Below are 17,915 nucleotides of genomic sequence, written 5' to 3'. Positions count from 1 at the left end.
TAAATAATAAAATAAGTTATGAATGTACTTATTTAAAGCCACAGAGAACAGTCGTGTTTTACAGTCTGGTTTAAACGAGCTGACAGTTTCAGCAGGCCTCCGGTGTTCAGGGAGCTCCAACCACATGTGGAGAGCACAGAAACTTAAAGCTGCTTCACCTCGCCTGGTTTTTGATCCTGGAACACGGAGTATACCTGTCCTGTATCACCTGAGGGGTCTGGATCCTTTGTAACGTTGGCCTACAGGCAGGCTTAGGGAGTAACAGATTACATGCAACGGGATAAAGTAACTGGGAGACAAGAAACTAATAATTCTAAGATGTTGAATCGTTTTAGTTTGAACAACTTAAATGGACTCGTTAGTTCTGAGAAAATCTGTTTCCTGAGTAACACCACTTACACCACTCTCGTTATTATTAGTAGTAATAATATATATTGTAATTAGTAACGTAAGTCATTTTGTTTTCTCATGCAACTGTTGAAATAGTTTATGTTTTTCTCTTACTTTCATTTTTGGACCATTTTGGCTGTTAATGCAAATTGAATCGATTTTGGCATGGATGTTTGTTATTTTCTTTATTTTAACATTTTAGCCTCAGCTCATATAATACGTTTATAATTTACTGTTGTATATATTATGTACTATCAATACACTGTCATTACAGCATCAAGTCATGCATGTAATGAGGCCTTAATTCTGTAGTCCCAGGTGAGTTTTTTTTAGTTTTCTTTACTTTTTCCACTAAGGAGGGTAAATGTCTTTGTGTTGAAGTATATGGGACTTAACTGCCATAAAGATACTATATATTCAGTTTTCATGCCACAGCTGTGGCCTCATGTAAACAACCTGGTGTGTAAACAGTTAAAATCCAGAAAGTGAATGAACATTTGTTAATTATTGCCATGGAACATTTCTTGTACTTTATATCTGAGTCCTTTTTTGATTCTATTTCATTTAATCAGTTGCATAAAGTTCAAAGTAACCACACTAACCCTGTGTGCAGATAAATCACATGTATTCAGGCCTCAGAACACTTTATTTATGAGCTTTATAGATGAGTAATAAGATTTTAAAGTCTATCTTTTGACACACAGGAAACACATCAAACCAGAACTTGTTTGGACTCATCTGAGACAAACACACAGTACATTCTGTGCAGACCATAACAAAGCTGCATGATGTGTGTATAAACTACCTTTGCTGCTCAAAATGACCTGATGTGTATCCGTCTGATATATCTTTATAACTCTCTCACTGATTTTTTATTTTCTTTTTTGCATTAAATGAGCACTTATACAACCACTGACCTACATAATAACTCTTGTGTGACCCCTGATTAAAGCAGGTGAGATGGACAAGTCTGTCTAGAACATCTGCATGTCACAGGTACGGTCCATAGAGAGGAACAGAGAGCCTTATCTCAGGAGAATCACGCTGCACATGCTGTGGAGCATCTCATTCTCGCCTTCGCTTTTCATTGCTTTCGTGATGTTGTGATATGGACCTGACCTACTTTCACCTCGTCAACAGAAAAGAGGTGGTGCACACCTGGAAACAGTGCCATCCAGGATGTAGCCGTGTCCGTTTGGACTTCTTGATAGGATGCTGCTTGTTTTAATCAGCTGACTCTCACGCACGCTGCTGTAAACGAAGGTAAAATGATTCCAAGTTGTTGTAGTTGTTTGCAGATGTGGTGCGACAGGAGGGATGTATTGTACAAGAACCAACACTGAGAGGTCACAGACAGGTCTGAGCTCACATCATAGAGCCGTATGGTTTGTGTACATTATGTATGTATGTGTGCGTGTGTGTGTATGTATGTGTGTGTGTGTGTGTGTGTGTGTGTGTGTGTGTGTGTGTGTGTGTGTGTACTTCGGGCCTGAGGGGTCCAGTGTGATGAGTAAATACAAACCACCTGGAGATCCTGGAGGAAACTTTGGCTGCTGCTCCTGAAAACAATTACACTCAGCACTGATGAAGACCAGCGGTGAGTGAGCTCACTAATGCAGCTCTGTGTGTTTACGTCTATAACTGAGGGTTAGAGTCTGCTCATAAAGTAAAGCAGAATACACGCTTCAGTGTTTTTGCTTCTAATGCAGGAGGAGCTGACACTGTTGGAGCGGATGGCGGGTGATGACAGGATTCAAGGCTCAAGATGTTTGTTGTCACTCTGGTTCAACATGTACACTGAAAATATTTTCCCTTAGAGACTCCACTAAAGAAATCATAAGAATAATTTATCAAAAAATAAAAATGGTAATAAGGGGATAAGGTGCGTGTGTATATACTATGTATGTACATGAGACACAAAAGTAATTACAGACTGTCTGACTGCAACACATTTATATTGTTGTTGTGCAAAGACTGTAAGTGTAAAAAAAAGCAAAACGCTGTTATAAAAAGCAATACAAGTGTGTTGATTGAGTGAACCTCTTAAGACCTGGCGTCCACATGCGTGGACATAACATTTTGGGTTGTCTGTACCTTAATACTTAATTCTGCTTAATGGGGGCCTGATGTCCACATTGTTTTCTACTTTGTTACAGACGTAATATATAATAAATAATAAATGTTCAGAAATTACAGTTTTAGATGGAACAAATGTTTTAAATGTTTTCTACTTTGTTACAGACGTAATGTATAATATATAATAAATGTTTGCACTTTGATGTTCAAAACATATTAAAAAACATGTTCATATGTGTTATGAATAAGTGCAAAAGCAGTCAGGAAACACACTGCTGTGTTCAGGTCAGAAATAAAGAGTTTTGCACTTTATTACACAATGGTGACTTTCTTTTGTTCTATGGAAATTCGGGCCGAGCGTCCACGTATGTGGACATCATTTTTCTCAAAAACTACATCATGTCAAAAGATGATGCTTAGTTCTTATACTTATCAGGTCCCAATAAGCCCAAATAGCAAAGAGAAATTAAAAATGCATATCAAAAAACAGCTCAGGTCTTAAGAGGTTAAGGATGAATGACTGTTCACAGGAACAGAATGGATCCATTAACCAGGTACAAAGAGGTGGACCGGGTGTAGTTGAGGTGCGGCCCAGCTCCAGAACCGAAGTTAAAGCTGCTGTTAGTGATACATTTCTATTACAATGAGAGTTAAATAGTTTAATATTCCAACTGTAATCACTGTTATAGAGTCTTTGGTCGGTAATGCACGTGTTTCCTCACCCTACTCTATCCCTGCCCACTTTATCCAATCAGAGCAGAGATCTAAAAAAACAAAAAGATCGGTAAAAACCCCACGGACCTGCTCACATCTTTGTCAAGTTCCATAGTTAAAAAGGTGACGATAGAAACACCACGGTCAAACTGTGTGATGTGATACATGCTATTGTTAATTACTCCTGTTTACGTCTCTTGGAAGTCACAACAATTCAAGTTGAATCGGTGTGTACTTTTGCAAAAACAATGTTGGACTCCACAGACGACGCTTACAGCAGCTTTAATCACTGAGTTAATATTCTCTGTGGACTTGATGTTGTTCTTCCATACTTCCATACTCTTTGGCATGAGAGACAAATGTAACTAATGTGAAAAAATAGTCAATATTTTTTGGTTGTACCAATCAATTGTACATTGCGCTTGAGAAATGTCATTATTTTCTGGTTTGTTACGACCATTATCAAACTTGTATAAACCCCAGCTGCTGTCTTAAACCTTTACTGAATGTGTTCCGCTCACTGAATAGCTTTGCACCAGCATGCACAGTGAGGAGCGGGACTGAAACCAGGTCCTGAAGATGAAGAATGGCCTTCTCTACGACATCGGCGTCTGTAAGCCCTCTGTTGATTTAGTGCAGAACAAACCAACTTTAAGAAGCTTTATTTTCTACCACTGAAAGCTGTGTTTCATTTGCCAAAAGAGCAAAGAGCAGGGTGCAGGATTTTGTAGGATTTAGGTTTATGCGGCTCAGTTTAAGTTATCTAGCACATAACAAAGTGCCGTGTGTGACGATCCTTCACATAACACCTCGCTGCACTTCTGCAGGTTTAGAGAACTGAGACCTGGGACAGCACTGAGTCAAGTTCAGTTTCCTGGTGAGCTCTCATAGAACGGACTTGGTAAATTGGACATTTAGAGGCAAATCTGTCTAAATTAATGTGCCTGTCCCTAAGCTCTTTGTCTCACTAATGCAGTGTGCAGCCTGGGTGGTGAGTGACCCAGCTTTGTGGCATTTTATGAGGACAATAGTAAACCCTGACGGCTCGTCTGACTGGTTACTCCGGGTGAAATATGCCTTTGGGATGTAGATGTGCGCAGGATGCCAGAGGGTGGAAACAGTCCAAGCAGTGTGAATTTAAGAGCAGTGCAGGGCCGAGAGCCAGAACACGAGATGTGCAACACAGTCACTGATGGGGATTCATGATTAAAGTATGTGGCCAATTAACTTGAGCCTAGTTTCGTGTAGTCTGAAAATGATCCCTCAGGTAGGTTGGCAGTAACACATTACAAGACATGACAATGATGTTGTATTCATTCACACTGAAATGTCTATGAAACGTCTTTGTTGTCCTCGCCCAGCTCTAAATGTGCTCAGCATTATTTTGCTGCATGTCGGTCCATGTTGAAGTCCTAAATCCTGTTCCAGCTGATATTTTAATGCTCTCTCATAAACGTGTCAGAGGCCACAGCCTGACTGTGAATGGTTCAGTTGTAAATAAAAAGCAGGTTGACCTTCCTGTTCTCTCTGAGTTTAAAGAACAATGCTGGATCACATTTTGTTCTGCAACCCACATTCCGTTTTGAGACTCTGTGGAAATGATATCAGTGGACAGGAAAATGTTTCCTTTTACAGACGAACATAAAATCATTTTTAAAACTAAGTCTCTGTTCCAGTTGTCTGAATAGACTTCTTGCAACTATACAAATATGTTTACACTGTCGTTTGTGTTTTGGTTTTAATGTGCTGCAATTCATACGTTTTCCTTCCAATAATGAATGTTTTAATTAGAAGCTGTTGAAAAGTACAACATGTCAAATGTCTTATGAATGTTTTGTGTTGTTTACTTGTTTTCGTTCTATTTAGCCTGATTTATGTCGTAATAATTTCATGTGTTTAATGTTTGGCATTTTTGTCCCCATCATTTAATACTGATACATTTCAAAATAAACACCGGAGTGTAAATAATTTCTTTTGTCTATAAGATGAAAAAAACCCCATAAAATTGGAAGGCGTCACAATGCTGATGGTTCGGATTATTTTGCACCTGAAAGTAAAGGTTTAATTACAGATTTCGGTCTTATGTGAATTATTGTTATCACGTTTAACAAAAATATTTTCTTCCACATTTATGCTTCTTTATTTGTATGACCTGACAATTTAATTCTTCAGTGAGGTAATCCTGTATTCAAATAAAGTCTAAAAATCTTAATAATAAATACTTTTTTACTAAAATGTGAACACAAACAGCTGGGACCTCAAATAAAACCCACAAATCAAATGTACCATTTTGTCATCAAAATGTGACAACTGTAGAATTTATTCATTAAACAGACGGTGAGTTTGACACTTGCCTTTTGTCAGAACATAGCTTACATTCCACCACTCCACATTGCCCTTTGTCCCATAAACACTCACAGCACACAGTGCATTAAAATGTCGCAAAACTAAAAGTAAGCAGTCGGAGACATCTGTTTCCAACTGAAGAGACAGAATAACCAGAACAGGTGTGACATGAAGTCGGAGCCAAAATTAAGATTCACATTCTTATTGTCAATTCTAGTTCATTTAAAATGACCCTGAGCAATAATCTGTGTAAACATTTCTACATTCGCTCCAAAATAAAACAACAGAGAAATTAGAAGTCTGTGCCTCCTCTTCCACATGACACATTCTCCATCATCTCTAAATATGTACAAGGGAGTAAATTCCTTTTACAGGCATGCTGGTGCTCTCGTTTACATATTGTCTCTTGCTGTACATATACAAGGAATAAACATGACACCAACAGTTCAATGAATCATTGAAGTTTCAGGACATTGCTTTATCTTTTCAAACTTGTTTCTATAATGGAGTATGATAAGAGACTGTAATAGAAATATATTTCCTATATAGTTATATACGGTATTCAAGGAGTGCATTCAGATGCTCCAGCAGTAGATATGTAGAGGCTTACAGCTGTTCTGCATATAGTGAGAAGGCAATCGACGTGCTAAGGAAAAGACAGAGCGCAGCAGAGGTCACTCTGAGCTAGACTCTGGATCAGTCTGCACCACTCAGCCCTTTTCTGGGTGATGTAGGCCGGGGTGATGATTTGCACAGGAAGGCGTGGCGAGCCCTCCACCCTGGCCTTCTCACATAAGGCCTCAGCGATACAGATAACATACATCCCGCAGTCATAGCTGTTCTGCTGCGAGGGGCACGGCTCCTCCACAAACATCGCTTTCCTCCCTGCACCCAAGAAAGGTTCCAGCTTGCTGGCAATGCGCCGTGCATGCAGCGAGTTGCTGCCGTTTTGTGAGTCATAGTGGGCAAAGTGGTTGGAGTTGTGGTGGTAGATCAAGAGGCTCCAGTGGGATCCCCCAGCGGTTTGGTTTGAGTTATCATTAACAGCTAAGAAGACCCAGTGACGAGAGGCGAGGTCCAGCGGCTCCAGAAATATAGCTAACTCATCGGGGCAGGAGGCACACTTGATGAACTGGGTGACCTCCGGGCTGATGAAGATGATGGTTTCCCCCAGGACTCGGAAGCGCTCAGCAGCAAAGTACTCAAAGGCAAAACCAATGACCTGGTCATTGAGCCAGTAAGGTCCCTCCAGTAAAGACACATCAGAGCGCCGTAACAGGCTGTCGTGGTAGCTCAGCACTACAGGGTCCATCCTCCAACACAATCAGACTGAAACAAAGAGAAGATTTTAATTTGGGCTGCATGATATCGTAAAATTCATATTACAGTGTAATATGATCAATGACTAGTGAGAATGATCATTTATGCATCAAGTTTAATTTTCACTGAAAAACAAACAAACAAACAAAAGAAACAATAACATCAAGATGATGTCACATCTGTCGGGTATCACACCAAACAAACATTTTCTTACATCTGGTGAATAAGATTTGTGGCTGAAGGTGTCTCTGCAGCACCACAGTTTTTCATTATAATTGTATGTTGCCACATGTTTTTTACCTTAAACACTTCAATGAAACTTCTTGCAATTTAAATATTGTACTTTGCCATATTGTTTTTCACATTTTAATTAATTGTGCATTTATGTGATAATTCAATCATCAAATATTTTGATAGTAGATTTATCTTCATACTAATTTATTAAGTACGGATTTTATAATATTTCTCCATTCCACTTTCTTAATTAGGAAAATTGGCTTCTTCTTTGTTTCATGTGATGTAAACTGAATCTATTCGGGTTTTGAACTGTTGGTGGCAGAAAAATGTGAAGATGTGTGCTCGGACTCAAGGAAACAGTGATTGTGATGTGAATTTTTAATTTCTTCCTGAAATTTTGCAGAAAAATGTTCATTCTTTAGGCAAGAAATTAACTGGAGGATTCATTGACAATGAAAATGTGTGTTATTTGCAGCCCAATTCAAAAGATTCAAGTCCTTATCCTCTAAAATAAACAAGTCGTTAATGCAATTAAATGTTGGGTTCACTATGTCTCTGCCTGGTGCTTCCAATTAAGCTATTTGAAACAAGAAAAAAACAATAAAAAGACGAAAATAAATGAAAATGTATATCCACCCACAGCGTTTGTACATCCATAGATAATGACGAAGACTATTGCAAATACAGCAAGCTATAAAAGTATGTGCAAAATGTCAAACAGGTTGCACTAAGCCCTTTGTTTACCAATGTGGGGGGATATATCTTCAAGCTGCAATGAGCTGTAGATAAATAGGTACTGTGAAAAGTAATCAAACTGGACTGTAGATCAGACAAAACAAGCCATCTGAAGGATAATTACAGTTCTTGGACGATCCAATTAATTTCAACTTCAGATTATTTAAAACGCACCCAGCGTCTCTGTATATTTTACAAGCGTTTATCACTATTTTATGTCAGTGTACTCACCAAAGATTAAGTTGAAAAAGAATTCACTGATATAACTATTGACAAATAACTCATTTGTATCAGTAGAATATTTAGCACTGGTCTAAATCTGTCTTTTCACGGAGAAACATTTGTTTAATCAGTTGCAGTTTGAAAATGACATTTTTCTGCGCCTGGTCACGAAGCCTGAACCCGATGCTGACAGTTATTGATCATAAATTCACGTACAGTTACAGTAAAGACTTTAACACTACAGGAGCCAACAGAATCATCCAGTTTTGGCTCCATCTTGACTCAGTATGTTTGGATCGAGATTCTGAGAGACGTTACCTGGAAACAGCCGACTGGTATCTAACCATGTTTTAATATATTAATAACAGAGTTTAATGGTCCATAAGTGACAAGGTGCAGGGTGTCTGTGTCTGTATACTGCCCCTGCAGAGTGTCACATTACTGCAGTGCGTTTAGCTCCTGGTTTGTGCCAGCAGGCAGCTCACTGCTCAAACGGTCTTTAGCTTTAGCATGAGCTAGCTAACCCCCAGTTTCACCACCACACGACGCTTAACAACACCGCTAAACATTCAGTGTAGCCTGCAGAACATAAACTATGGAGTGTCAAATTAAAATACATACTGTTGATCCACTGTCCATACCTGTAAGAGACACATTCAAATAGAAAGTACCACGAAAACTGCTGTCTTGTCCCTCATTGCTATGACTACCGTAAACCGCTGCAGGGTGACGTTAAACGTCTTGCGACAGTGCATCGACTCGCAGGGGTTGAAAAGTTATGGCTTTACGTTTCACAGTTAGCGGTTACACACGAGAAATACATACGTTAAAATCCACACGATAATCTTATATGAACTCACAATAGAACCACCTTATATAATTCAATAATATATAGGTGTACTGTACACTTTGAACATCGCAGCCGTGTTATTTCCTGCTTACTATCGGTGTGTCGCTCCGTCCGCGGATGTTATATAGACCTGGATACAGCGACAAAGATGACGCCCCACATAAGTCCCTACAAAAATCACTCATAACGGCCATGAAAGCGTATTTTTACAAACGATTCCGTATGTTCATGCCAATTGAGCATGCCCACTAGAGTTCCTCTTCAACCAAGCCTGTTTAGAGCTCTAAAAAAATGAGTCCATCGTTTAAATCAGCTCTTAAAAATGCTGGTTAGTGGAGATGAACCCGGAAGTTGCAATACCCCGTGCGGCCACTACGCTAAGCTCAGCTCACAGCCCAGGTCTGGAGCTGGTGGTAGAATATGCGTGTGTGCGCGCGCTCGCGTGTGTGTCTGTCCGTCCCCCTGGATTTTCTCCCCGCCCAGGAGCGTCGTGAACGCGCACCGCTGCTCGTCCGTGAGCGGCCGCACTGATTAGCAAGCCAAAGTAGAGTTTTCAGCGACCGTCACCGAGCAGCGAAGGACTGCTGCTCTATTTCATACGAACAGCGAACACGCACGGATAAAAAAAAATAAATAAAAATGCGCAACTATCCTGCGCGGACCTGAGTGTCGAGGAGTTGTTCAGAGGCGAGCGACGAGAGGGAGAAGGAAACAAATTAAATCAGCGGGAATGCAGGGAATTAAATAGAGACTTAGGCATTCTGTTTGGCTACAAGTGTGTCTGTGCGGCTCTGCAGCCCAACCTGGCAACACATCACGAACTTCTCTTCAGGTTTACTTCAGCGGGCACGTCTGGAGGTAAGAGTGATGTGTGGAGCTGGACCCTGCGGGGCAGTGGGCTGCTGCTCCCGGCTGGAGGCAGCGGCTCCGGGCTGGAGGCAGCAGCCCAGTGAATCATGAAACTGGTTCTTTTAATCTCCACTCATTTGCTTTGCAGGATGTTTTTTTCAGTCGCGGTGCTTTCAAGGTGTGTTTGGGCTCAGTCTGTCCTTTGTTGGATGAATTGGGCTCAGTCAGAGGTGTGTGTGTGTTTACGTGTGTGCTGTGAGTGAAAAAGTTAGAGTTGCTGCTCAGTGACATGTCAACTCACACTGATGCTGCAGATCTGAAGCCACGCACAATGTGTGCATTATCTCTCTCTAATGGATCCTGGGTTCTGCTCTACCTCAGGTATTTGTCAGGGATGATGATATAAATTGCACATGTGTCAGATTGACTTCATGTTCAGCTGTAGTCCCTGGACAGGTGCATATTATTGTACATTACTCAGAATGAGTCAGGCATACTGGGATATTTCAGGGTTTCACTTGATGTATCCGACCTTTTGCACATGTATATATGCACACATATCCCAGTATCCCTGACTCATTTGGAGTAATGCACATACATGTATAAAAGGATCAAACAAAGCGAAGCAGAACATACATGTTTGTGAAGGATGATGCAGCAGAAATAGATCGAAGCCTGGCAGAGAACGTAACAGAACAGACACATACAACAGTAACTAATGAACTGATACAGACATTAATCTTGTGTTTCTGATTCATTCTCATCAGGGTGAAGTTGGTGTGCTGGGTAAGCGTATGGCTGCAGCAGGGTGGGGTTAATGTTTACATGTATTATTTAGTGGAGGTCAGACAGCACAGATTATAATGCAGCGGAGGCAATACAGAGTGCAAAGCAGCTGTAATGGCACAGGGAGGTCTGATGGGGTGAAGAAGCTGCTGAATCATGGCTGTAGCACTCAGGCTGCCGGTGGACGAGCATCAGACGCAGCAGGGCTGCGTACTATAACACCGGATATCATTGAGTAGAGGACGCTGCTGTTAATGAACCTCAAGACTGTTTGTATTCATCACTTTAAATCTCTTTTATGCTTTTGATTAAGAGTTCCTTGTAGTGTGATGAAAGGAGACAGAGGTTGTTATTATAATATTACACCCTGATTAGACTTAGACCTAGATTTCTGTGACTGAACTTTGTCTTTTAACTGAGTAAAAGAATATGTAATTGTCCTTTTTAGATCAATGTCCCTCTGTCCTTTTTATATGCAGCGTTTCCTCTACATTCATTCTGGAGAGTTTTTCCCCCACAGTAGGAACATTATTAGTTCTATCAGTAGAAAGGTTGATTTTTGAGTCTTCCTCCTGCTTTGGGATGGTGGTCAACCTCCCTACAAATACCAACATGTACCTGCTGCCACCACTGCTACAAAAACATAAGAAAACCCTGATTTATGGACAAAAAGAAAATGACTCGTAGCCGTGAGGTTCTGCTGAGAGCCCAGCGTCCTGCCCTCAGATCAGCACAGGTGATGAGAGTAAAGTGGGCCTGTCCTGCAGGAATGTGAGGTCTGAGGAGACACAGCTGCTGTAGCATGAGAGCCGGCCCGGGCTGAGACTCCAGCAACTGGTCCCTGTCGACATCTGACACCCTGCAGGCCCCCGCTGTCTGCCATTTCTAAAAAGACGGGCCTCACTTTATATCACATCAGAGGGAGCTGTGGTCGGAGATATCACCTGAAACACTGAAACAGGTCTGAGAGCTTAGTGTGGGAGCTCTCAGACCTCCTTTGCAGGAGCTAATCTGTTCGGCTATATGAGATTTGTGGGTTTATGAACATTTTGCAGTGCTGGAATAAGATAATCTGCCTTTTCTAATTCTGCTTTGAATACTTAACCCTTCTGAGACTAAACCGCAAACTTGTGCATGCAGAATCTCAGCCGTCAGTGTTTTCTCTGGGAAACAATGAATGACTTCAGCTTTTGTCACCTTGTGCATCATGTCCTGTCAGCCAGTCAGACCTGGGGTGTGACCTCACATCTGGCCAGTCTGGTTCTTTCTTTTTGTCCAACTTGACTTATTACAAATGCAGATCTCTGTCAGAATGAAACTGTGGACATACAATTCCTGTTAGTCAGCCGCAATGCAAATATGACGAGATTGTGTAAGATCAGCTGTCGTAGTTTGTCATAGACGGCTTCAGTTGTATTTCCATCTCAGTGAATCGTAAAGAAGAGCTGATTTCCAAAGAGAGGAAGACTTCAGTTCATTGAGTACAGTCTGGTCTTCAGAGGATTGCTCCTGTGTGTCTGAGTGTGTCATACATACTGCAGCACACTTTAAATGTGGAGCAGCATGATGACAGCAGAAAGAGCAACCGGCCCTCTGCAACTTTAAACTCTCCTGTCATAAAGTATACATCAGAAGTTAAAAAACTCTGTCTTTGTGTGAGCTCACTTCTTTTTATAGCGGAAACTGTTCTAGGTTGAGAGAAGTGTTCTACTACGGCATCTTCATTCAAAAAGTGTCATCACGTTGGGATAAGAGCTTCTACAGTTAGTTGATTTAAAGCAGATGAATCACCAACTGTTCTGATGATTGACTTTTTTCAAGCAGAAATATGAAACATTTGCTGCTTCCAGCTTCATACATGTAAGAATCTGCTGCTGACAGTAAATGAGTCTGTGTTCTGGAGTCTGGGTTGGATATAAGGCTTTAGATTTTTGAACATTTTACAGACTAAACAAACTCACTTCATATTGACATGTTGCAGCTCCAGTTGTGTTGTTCAGGTTGAGTCCAGTTCTGCTTTTAGCTGCTACTTCTACTGTTCTTGTCTGACTTACTGGGATAAGATCGTGGGTTTAAACCTAACATTGGCAGACTATTTCAATCGGCACTCTTCTCCCCCTCTGCTGTCTGTGCGGTAGCTTTTTCAGAATTCGACAACAACAACAATATCTGAGCGAGCAGCCTGCACACTGAAAATCACCTTAACCCTAACCTGGTCGTTAATGGTATGAATGTTGAGTAGCTCGTTCCTTTTGCAAGGATTTAGCCATTTTACCTCCCTAAAACATTATCTAAATCAAGTTCCCTCTGCAGTAGTTTGCAGGAGCACTGTGTCTGCGTGCACCAGCCAAGACGATTGTTATTGGTTTAAAGAAATACAAACGAGCAGAATGAGAGTTGATCCATCCAGATCTTCGTCCAGCAGTGACACAGTGTCAGTGTCGAGGCTGGCTGTGCTCGACTACTACTGTCATACCTAACAAGAGGAATCTATTGTGCACACTATTTAGCTTTGTTTGTAACATTTTGACACATTATCTGCTTAAAGCTCAGCACTTTGTGACCCTAATACCAAGAGGCTGTAGCTGTGATGTTCAGCCGATGCATTATAGATATCATTGTTCATAGTTTGTGCCGAAAAGCAGCCTGGAGCTAAAGGCTGCAACAGTTACGAGGACGTGTATCCCACAAATCATCTCATTGTTCTTCAAAGACATAAACACAGTGTTTAAAGTGCAGTGCCTCTTCAAACATGCTGTTGTCCTCTCTTGATCATTGAGGAAACATCCCTTTGTGCTCTCCCTGTTTCCTTGCTCATCCACCGCCTCGAACATCATCTAAAAATAAGAATGACCCCGTCCTGATGTATCACCTGCTGAACCAGATCTCCGCCTGTGTTTGGGGGAGAACAGCCAGTCATGTGTCGCAGGCTCACACGATCGGGATGCTCTAAAAAATCGTTGCGGCTGCATGATGGGATTGTATGGCGTAAGTGATTGGCATGCACATGAAGTCATTAAAGAGGAACCTGCTTGTGTTGCACCGAACAAAGCTCCCCTTTCTTTAGCTGGCCATTATATGAGCAAGGCTTTGGCCTCAAAGGCTCAGCTTCCACTGCGTTTTGCATGTCCCCTCATTAACTCGCTGCTGCTAACAGTAGCCGGAGTGAGGCGGAGAGAAGAAAGTGTATTGTGTTGTTCTTTGCAATTTTGTTGATGTGAGAGGAGCTTAAAGTGTTGTTTTTAACTAATCCCTTAAGATGAGAAATGGAGTCAGTAAACAGTTCTGATCTGTGTGGAGACTCACTTTGTATCCCCTGGAATCCGATCCTGTCCTCTAAAGGTTTGGTTGAGTGGTTTTGTCGAGGTTTCCCTGGTGTTATTCAGTTGTTGAATGTCATGCAAAGATGGCAGTTCGTTGAGCTTCTCTTTCCTTTTAAATGATAAAGTAAGCCCATGATTTGAAGGACTGTGTTAACTAGATGAAGCTACAGTTACAGATGCCCACTTACGACCTTATTTGACTTCCGTTTTGAGGAAGAGGATGTTTAGTGCCCCGGGTCGTCGTGTTGCAGCTGCTAATTAGCGGAGGAGATTTGTAAGTGTGTCAGAACTACTGTGTAAAAGTGCTGTTTTTTGATTCTACTCTTCTTTAAGAGCAGAAATATTATCAGTAAAATGACTGTGACCTTTTTTCAAACACTGGAGACTAAAGTAGTGATTCTCTGAATTGTTGTTTGTTGTGACACAGCTGTGACAATAGCTGTGGCCCCCTGCAGCCTGGTGGTACAGACAGGACAGAGCCGGCGGTTAATCCTCAGGTATGTGCTGTTGTGTAATGGTACACAATACTGTCTATTTGCAGGGCAGTGCAGCCACGGAACCACTATAACTATCAGTGAAAGGTGTGATTATCTTGTTAAAGCTTCATATGGCTGCACTGTCACAACCAGCGACACATGCTCAGTGCGAAATATCATCTTTAAACCTCATGAAACTATGTGATGTGTTGATTCTTATGTGTTGGATACAGGATGGTCAAGAGGACATTATGTATGCATACAGTTTGCTTTATTTACAAACTATAAAGCAGACATGTCTTGATGCTCAGTATATGAACACTGAGGACACAGAGGACTCAAATTAAATACAGTTTTTACATTTCTTTGATCAAGTATCAGGATGCCATTTGTAAAGGCATTTGTTCATTCCTTAAAATACAAATTAGCAAAGCAGGTTGACTGATGATGCAGTACAGTTAATCAAACCTTCTGAATGTTTATCAGCATGTACAGAATCAAAAATTGAATCATCACTTGAAACAGTTACTGAAACAAATAGCAGAAAGGTTTTAGTGTGTTAACACTGGAGAAATAAGCAGCGTGTTGTTTCTATATGACTTTTACAAAACACGGAAATGCATTTTAATGTGGAGAAACTCATTGCAAGGGTAAATTTAAAATGCAGTTCCTTCAGTGTTGGAAGACAGATTATGAAATATAGTTTGTGCACCCTTTTTAGATTCATTTCCTTAAAGTTTAGATCATTGATAAGAAATAGAGGGATGTTCCTGCACAGAGATTCCCGACCAACATTAGGAATTGCTTTCCAAAATTGTCCAAAATTACATAATGTAATTTTGAGCAGAAGTTGTGTTAAGAGAGAATGTGTGATCTAAAATGTGCTAACAACACCAGATATTCTTCTCCATCCAGGGAGAAAGTTTACAGTCGGCTGCTGCTCTTATCTGAGAGGAATTCTGTCAGTATACAGTCGTCTGTGCTGTGTCAGAATGAGGCAAGAGGGGAGGAAGAGCGGAGATAGTTGTGGCTAACTGACAGCAAACAGGCCGCGATAAGGTGGATTTCACATGCAGCAGGAGACATGCTCCCTGATGACTGGAATGCTTCTGCGGTCTAATCTATACTGTAGTTATCAGTGGAGTAAATGGGCAGATGATATAGACTGTGGGAGATTATTCTAACTCCTAACCATTAGCTGTGGAAGTACGGTCAGATGTTCAGCCTGTTAGGTTTCTCTCTTATTAAAGAGAATCAGTCGATGTTGGAGCTGTTCTCTGCCCGTCACAGTCTTTGTGTCAGTTGTCTGAAAATATGATTTCTAAGAAAAAGTTTTCAGATTGGCATTATCGGACAACACGTACACTGCTGCTGATTTATCCGTGATAGAACAATATTGGTTCATAAAATTGGCAAACTGATATATCATCTGGGTTCTGATATGAAGTGTGATGTGACCATGAGGAGACTGGAGCCACCACGGAGACAAAAACTGAATGTTGTGACAATGACAATATTTCTGTCCTAATGGTAGAAATTCTTTGAGGGTCTGTCTCAACAAACAGAACCTTATCTAGTGTTAAAGGAACCATTGTTTATCATTAAAATATCCTGATAGAATGATGTAAACACCTCCGCTGAACTCTGCTCCGTCTTTGACGTCCCCGTCCTTTAACTCTGGCACCCACCTGAATTAATCCTGATTACCCACTGATGCACATCAGAGCGGCATTCACTGCAGTGACTAAGTAGTCTAGTTGAACGATTATGGAGACGATTAAGAGGGTCCTTATTGCCTCCGCAATGTCCGAGTCCTCCACTCAGCCTGAAAGAAACACTTAACAGTGAATGTTTCTGCTCTCCGTGTCACGCTGGCTGAGCTGCACCACGGAGCAGGTGAGCTGTTAGAGTCGACTCCAAATGCCAACTGTAATGAGTTTTTCTCCAAGTCCTAGTTTTGAGGATGAGGAGTCCGAGCCAGTGTGAGCTTAACAAGGGTTCAGACGGAGAGCTGGGCTGTTCGTGACCTTCTCAGAGAGAGAGTGGACTATTGTTCTGAGAGACTTGACTAAGTAGGTTTGTTCTCGATGCTGATTCTCTTTGGATGCATAGTGAAATAAAGAATATAATATGAATGTTGAGAGAAATCTACAAACTTTGTAATCAAACAGTTCATTGATCATATTTGTTGTTTATAGCTTATAAAAGATGGAAATGTGCTGCTTCTATGCCACTGTAAATGGAATATCTCTGAGTTGTTGATGTTTATGACGATTAGTGTTAGCTGGTATGTTAAAAAATCCAATGAGAGAGGATCGTGACGTGACTCGAAGTTGTGTAATGCTGCTGGACTGTGGATTTCAGTCCAAAGGATGTGACTTTATGCTCATTGTGGAGCGCCTGGTCTAAGCGCCTCTCTCTGCTCTGCTAACAGAGAACAACAGTAGCAAACGTTAGTTTAGAAATGGAGCCCGTTAACATAAACTGACAACCGGCTTCCAGCACAACAAGAAGCTGCAGGGAGCCCCTTTGAACAGGCAACATTCTAGGCTTATGTTTGGTGACCACAGAGGAAGAAATAAACTGCAGAACACGAAGAGATATCAATGCTTGTGACCTCAGTCGACTAGAACGCATTGAAACCACAGAACATGTTGAGTTTTGAGTTCAAGGCTCCGTCATTCTTCCTGGTCCACAAACTTTTGGTTCTTGTTTTCTATTGCTGTTGTCATTGCTGTCTGCACAAACACATGAAACCTGACTGCGTAAAACAAGACCATGCATGTTTTTCTCGAGTTATCAGATGGCATTCTGGGAAATGAAGAGAAAAAGAGGTGAAACGTGATGGTGAATGTGTTTCTCTGCAGAATGACTCAAACAACACACAGAGGTCATGTATTAATGATCCAGAGTGAAAGCGTATCTGAGGAAGGAATCCTCCTGTAACCTATTAAATCTTGTTTATTTCTAATTCGACCACAGTTTACTGAGCGTCGCCCCTCATCATCCCTCCACTCACTTTGGGCGTGCAACAAACCATGAGGTCATAATAAAGATCTGTTCAGCCTCTTCAGAGATACTCGCCAACATCTTCCGTCATCTCCTTGAAGCCTGCAACCAAACATGCTTTATCATCACGCTGCAGCTCGGTCTGTCTCTGTGTCGACTGCGGCTCTGACTGCACCACCGGGCTCAGATTTCAAACAGCCTGCGGTCTGCTGACGGCAGAGAGGCAGCAGCCAACCCCCCTCACCCTCCGAAGAGACGGCAGAGCCACTGTAACGCTGCCCTGTAATTACAGGTCATGTTTTTTCCTAATAAGCTAAACAGATGTGCTTAACATTATGGTGCACATTTAGACCCAGAGTCAGACATGGTGACCTGTCATCACTATCAGCTCCTGAAGCTCACTGTGTCTGTTGCCTTCATGAGTTGGATTTGAGAATCTGAAAATATCAAAGTGTTGCAACATCAACAGGTTTAATGGCCAAAAAAAACAAAAAGACAAATATTTTTAGCTCTAACTGTGATCCCCTCCAGAAAGTCTTAAGATGTATATAAAGTTGAAAGTTTACTTTACTTTTGCTTCTA

The 17,915-nt window shown here is 41.3% G+C and overlaps 2 protein-coding genes across 17 annotated transcripts in view; one reads left to right on the top strand and one right to left on the bottom strand.

The window, feature by feature from the left end:
* Positions 1 to 5,463: 5,463 nt before the first annotated feature.
* senp8 (SUMO peptidase family member, NEDD8 specific) lies at positions 5,464 to 9,335 on the bottom strand. 3 transcript variants are annotated; one of them, XM_030413704.1, is made up of 2 exons: positions 8,983 to 9,335; positions 5,464 to 6,855 (listed from the first exon to the last, which is right to left on the bottom strand). In XM_030413704.1, the coding sequence occupies exon 2, from the start codon at positions 6,836 to 6,838 to the stop codon at positions 6,173 to 6,175; it is 666 nt and encodes a 221-aa protein (XP_030269564.1). In that variant the 5' UTR covers positions 6,839 to 6,855; positions 8,983 to 9,335; the 3' UTR covers positions 5,464 to 6,172. The 3 variants fall into 3 exon arrangements, with proteins under 3 accessions (XP_030269564.1, XP_030269562.1, XP_030269563.1); XM_030413702.1 differs by having other exon boundaries at positions 8,682 to 8,989; XM_030413703.1 differs by lacking the exon at positions 8,983 to 9,335 and adding an exon at positions 8,662 to 8,969.
* Positions 9,336 to 9,376: 41 nt separating this feature from the next.
* The window catches only part of myo9aa (myosin IXAa), a 110,471-nt gene continuing 101,932 nt past the window's right edge, over positions 9,377 to 17,915 (top strand). For all 14 annotated transcript variants that reach the window (XM_030413693.1, XM_030413697.1, XM_030413699.1 and 11 more), the window contains exon 1: positions 9,377 to 9,748. The gene's annotated coding sequence lies outside the window, so the exon portion shown is untranslated. The remainder of the gene's footprint in view (positions 9,749 to 17,915) is intronic.

This window comes from Sparus aurata, chromosome 4 (assembly GCF_900880675.1).
Source record: "Sparus aurata chromosome 4, fSpaAur1.1, whole genome shotgun sequence".
NCBI classification, from domain to species: domain Eukaryota; kingdom Metazoa; phylum Chordata; class Actinopteri; order Spariformes; family Sparidae; genus Sparus; species Sparus aurata.
This window is presented reverse-complemented; position numbering and strand designations above follow the sequence as displayed.